General features: G+C 41.4%; 1 protein-coding gene across 2 annotated transcripts; it reads left to right on the top strand.

Moving 5' to 3' along the window:
* Positions 1-980: 980 nt before the first annotated feature.
* Positions 981-2,812, top strand: LOC116180715 (probable cytochrome P450 303a1). Of its 2 annotated transcripts, XM_031500836.1 has the most exons (4): positions 981-1,911; positions 1,960-2,231; positions 2,277-2,394; positions 2,439-2,812. In XM_031500836.1, exons 1-4 carry the CDS (start codon positions 1,207-1,209, stop codon positions 2,754-2,756), a joined length of 1,413 nt encoding a protein of 470 aa, XP_031356696.1. In that variant the 5' UTR covers positions 981-1,206; the 3' UTR covers positions 2,757-2,812. The 2 variants fall into 2 exon arrangements, with proteins under 2 accessions (XP_031356696.1, XP_031356695.1); XM_031500835.1 differs by having other exon boundaries at positions 985-2,231.
* The last annotated feature ends 2,067 nt before the right edge of the window (positions 2,813-4,879 follow it).

Here is a 4,879-nt window from a genome sequence, read left to right as displayed (position 1 = left end):
CCAAGTCCTCTTCTTCGATTTTGGGGAACAGTCAATCCGTTCACTTGCGTAACGGCCAATCCAGCAATACGGGCCGAAACAGTTACACGTGTGCGGGTTTTCGTAGCTCCATATACGTTGCCTATTGACATTGCCCCTCAGAAGTTGATTTTTCGACAAAGAAGTGGGCACAGTTTTACGCACTTTCTTCACCTTCGAACTGTATGTTCAGAACCACGGCAGCTCTTTTGCTACAAGTGTGGCGCTACGGGAGTTACTGTACGTTTGTGTGGATTCTGTTCGGGAAACGATTCCGGAGAGACTTCATAAGTCGTCTGGAGCTCCTCGATAGTCTATTTACCAAGATGACGTCGCTTCATCATGCCTCGGCTAAACCAAAATTAGATTTAGGTATGTGCGTCAAGATTTGGAGTCAACATTTTTGATTTGCCTTTTTCCGTACTATTGGATTTGGGAGCGTCAAGATCCGTTATTAACATTTACGTTTATCGTCTATTAATCAACCTACGCCATGTCTTATTGCTAATAGTAGCACCATTACATCTTTAGGGTGTGACGACGCCCATTACTCTGAAAAACCGACAGTCGGAAGAGTTATGGTCGAATTTTGAGCACTTAAAGCACGATCCGGATATGGTCTTGTATACGGCAGGCATTCTATGCAATAGGTGGATTGGATATTTTTCTGAAAAAGAAGCCGCCTTTGTGGCCAATTATTAATAGTTTTGGTTAAGGGTGAATATGTAAAGATTCCTGTAACAGGCTTTTGCGAGCCACTAAAAGATCTCTGGAATTTTTGGGAATTGAATGGATGAGGAAGTGAAATCATCCACTGTTCAAATCTTGAGGGAAACGGCTGGAGCTGAAGTTCATTTCATGACTATTTGCAGCATGCAAGAAACAAATTAAACTGAATTACAAATATGAGATAAATTCAACGTCTGGAGGTTATCTTCTATGTCAAGAACAAATAATCGTTGGTGTAAGTTTTTGGATGCAAGATGTGAATTATCAGGTTGGTAATGCTAACAATATTAGGCCTCAAGTGCATCCTTGAGGCACGCCACCGTTGGCAAAAGATCTGCTCAACCAACTAATACAGCGCCATTATTCAGTACTAAAAGACTCTATCTAATCATTTGGAAAGGGCAACGCCAGATGATCTTTACGATATGTTTCGTGTAGTCGTAATCGACTGCTGCCGAAATGTGGTCAATAATAATAATCCTTCTAATTATCGTGTTGGTCCTGCTGGCCTATTTGGACACGAGGAAACCGAGGCATTTTCCGCCAGGTCCGGTCTGGTTGCCGATTTTGGGATGTGCTTGGGAATTGCGGAGGCTGCACAAGGAGAAGGGCTCGTTACCTGAGGCGACGCAAGCGTTGGCGACAAAGTATGGTCCGGTGGTTGGGGCGCGAGTAGGCCGCGAACGTGTCGTTTTCGTCTACGGATGGAAGGCGATCGACGAGCTGCTTTCCAGAGATGAGCTCAACGGTAGACCGGACAACGTCGCCACTACGAGTCGAACTGGTGGCAAACGGAGAGGGGTCCTCTTTACGGACTCCGAATGTTTACAAGAGCAAAAGAGGTTCGTATTTCGACACTTTAACGAGGCTACTTTTCGAAAAGTGGTCATGCGAGAGATGATTAAGGAAAAGGTGGGATCTATCATTGATGATGTCACGAGGGCGATCGAAAAGGACCCCGTGGTCGACATGTACTGTTTCTTTCGGATTCATGTGTTGAGCGCGTTTTGTTTACTAATAACAGGCCAGACAGGCAACCAACAGGAATTGAGCGAATTGGAGGCCATCGTTGCGGATTTTGCTCGGAATGTTCCCTTGGCCGGTCCGGTATTCGGCATGTTTCCGTTTTTGAGGCACATTTGCCCCGAATATTGTGGATATAACGTGTATGTAGGGATTCATGAAAAAATATTGACGTTCTTCCACAAAAAGGTAGAGCTTCTCAGGGATGCTGCCCCTAACCGAGGTTTTATTCACGCATACCTAGACAAACTAAATTCTGCCCAAAGCGGTGGCAGCTTCTCTCAAGAGCAACTGCTGGCCATTTGCTTAGACCTTGTGACTGCCGGCTACGATTCCATTTGCAGTACCCTAAAATTTACCTTCTTGTATCTCATACTGAATCCAGATATTCAAAAAAAAGCGCAAGAGGAAATCGATACCGTTCTTCAGGGGAGGCCGCCTACTATAGAGGAGAAACCGCAGTAAGTATTCCAAACTGCCATAATATCTTACTCAGCAGATTGTAGCCTACCGTATGTTGAGGGTATAGTTTTGGAATCCTTGCGGATGTTCACGGGCAGATCCCACTTTGTGCCTCGCAGGGCGACCAAGGATACACAATTTAACGGCTACTTCATTAGAAAGGTACGCATCAATCTGGCTTGACTATTTCACCGACCTGTTACTAGAATACCACCTTACTTTTGAACCATCGAGGTACGCTCATGGATGAAGCTGCCGGTTGGCAAAACCCGGACGATTTCGATCCCGGTCGCTTCCTGCGGGACGGTCGCGCGAAGATTCCGAACAATTTCAGTCCGTTCGGTTTGGGCAAGAGGAGATGCGTGGGGGAGGTCTTTGCTCGCGAAAGCATTTTCCTCGTAGTCGCCGGGCTTCTTCAAGCGTTTAAGTTCGAGACCGTGCCTGGAAATCCTACAACGGTAGAAACTGTCGAGAACTTTGCTCCGTCATGCCAAACTTACAAGACATATGTTACATTGAGATAAAACTCTCCTGATGCATCGATTATAAAACCGAAACCAATAAATAGAATAGTAGTTCGTTTTGTTGGTAGAGTTTTTGCTTCGTAGTTCTTTATTTTTCCGCTAGAGGTCATTATAATATTCTCTTCGGCGTTTTTCTCTTTCTGCTGTAGTGGTCGGCTTGCTACATTAACACTTGTTGTTCATGCACATTAAGTACTTGTTGATAGTCACATAAATTGTTGTATCACCATGGGCCAACATTAGCTCACGAAGTGATCGACGAAGTCAAAACTGACATTTGAATTCTAGTCGCGGCCTTTTGAGCTCAGAGGGATGCCGTCGCCAAAATCTACAATCTAAACACAAAAAAGGGCGAGACAACGTAAGGTTTGGTACAACCGAGGAACTCTAATATTGAAATCGTTTCGCGATTCAGATTAACAGCACATCGTGGAATAAGATCGCCATTTTGTTTATTTACAGTGACCAAAGTAATTATGCCACGAATAGTAAGTGCGTGTTCAAGCATAAGCGACGTAAGGGAATGTCGGCGAGTTGTTGTAAAGTTGTATGCGTGCGCTAGAAATTGAATGATAAATTGTGACCTTTATTTGTAATTAGAAAATTAAGTTGATTGCGTGTTAAAGCTAATTCGAGACAGCCTCGAGTTCTTAAAGGCCTTTCAGGTAGTTTAAAATTAGTACAATTTACTTGCAAGAATAACCCAATGTATACGCGCCATTTCTAAATTACACCAGCGCCTTTAGTGCTATCTAAATCGCGAGTTAACACTTAACGAAAAAGCAATGATTTAAATTATGTTAGAAAGCAAAATTTTGGTTGAACTTCAAGAAACAAAAATTAAATGTCTTCGTATAAAAAAAACTAATCTGAAGGTTTGAAAGATAAGTACACTAACATGAAGGAATTCTTCGTAACAACAAAAAGTAACGTAAAAATCGAAGATATCGTCGTAACGGAAACAATTGAACGGTTAACAATTATCTTCAAAAAGGTAATCGATAATACTTGCAGTGAACAGGGATAGTCAATTAGTCTTCGATGCATAATTTTCAGGTAACTTAATGTAGCAATTTATCCTAGTTTGACTCAAAAATCAAAATAGAGGGTCCATGTAATCGAAATTCGATGTAGAGCGAAATTCTCAGGTACAAAAACAAAGAAACAGGAAGAACTAAAAGAGAAGAACCAAAAGGGAAGAGAAGGAGCTCTCACACAGGCGTAAACTTATAAAATATATCCGCTAAATGCGACTCTGTAGTAAGTAAATCACAAAGAAACACAGTCACATTAAATCCCTTAAAAAGTAATGACGAATGGACAAGTTAAAAATTGGCGTGTATTCGATTTACAAGTGTACTGACCACTTCTCTTCTAAGGGTGAACACGAGAAATGGAATAGAAAGGAAAACATGTTACATTGAAAAAGTACGGGACAGTGGCGACAATAGCAGACACCATTTTGGATTGAAGAATCAAATTAGAAATCATCAAATACCAATAAAATTGTACTGTAAGCAACGCACAATACCATATACAAGTAGCATAAACTCGTTGCAACATGCCCGCCTATCTCAACAAGCAATCAAAAATAAGACAAAAATATTGTGCGTGACCTCTAGTGACAAAATAAAGAACTACAGCAACAAAACCAACTTATATAAACTTACAGAGGAAATATACAGATGGCGTAAAGGGTATTAAAGCTGAATTAAAAAAAGTTACTGGTTGTGTTTGTATATAGAGTCTGGACATATTCACCCTTAACCAACATGATTAATAATGAGCTATAAAAGGTGCCATTCCTTTGAAGGACAATCCTTACGGGTTATAGAAGTAGTTCCATGCGATTTTAGAACGGAAAGGGCATCCGAATGAGGATTATTCCCTCTGAATCGATAAGGAAGCGACTTGTGACCCCTATTTTCGAGTACGATGGTTCTTTACCATTTTTGTCCATTACTATTTATTGAGAGGTCTAATCGAAAAAGTACGAATTGTTTTGGATTCTACGTACCAAAATTAATAAGAAAAAGTGTTTTCCCGAGAAATTTTGGTGCAGTCGATTTTTGGTAAAAAACGAAGGTTACACTGCCTTTTTTTGAGGCCCGCAAAAAATTGTC

The sequence above is a fragment of the Photinus pyralis genome, unplaced genomic scaffold, assembly GCF_008802855.1.
Source record: "Photinus pyralis isolate 1611_PpyrPB1 unplaced genomic scaffold, Ppyr1.3 Ppyr1.4_LG9, whole genome shotgun sequence".
Taxonomy (NCBI): Eukaryota; Metazoa; Arthropoda; class Insecta; order Coleoptera; family Lampyridae; genus Photinus; species Photinus pyralis.
This window is presented reverse-complemented; position numbering and strand designations above follow the sequence as displayed.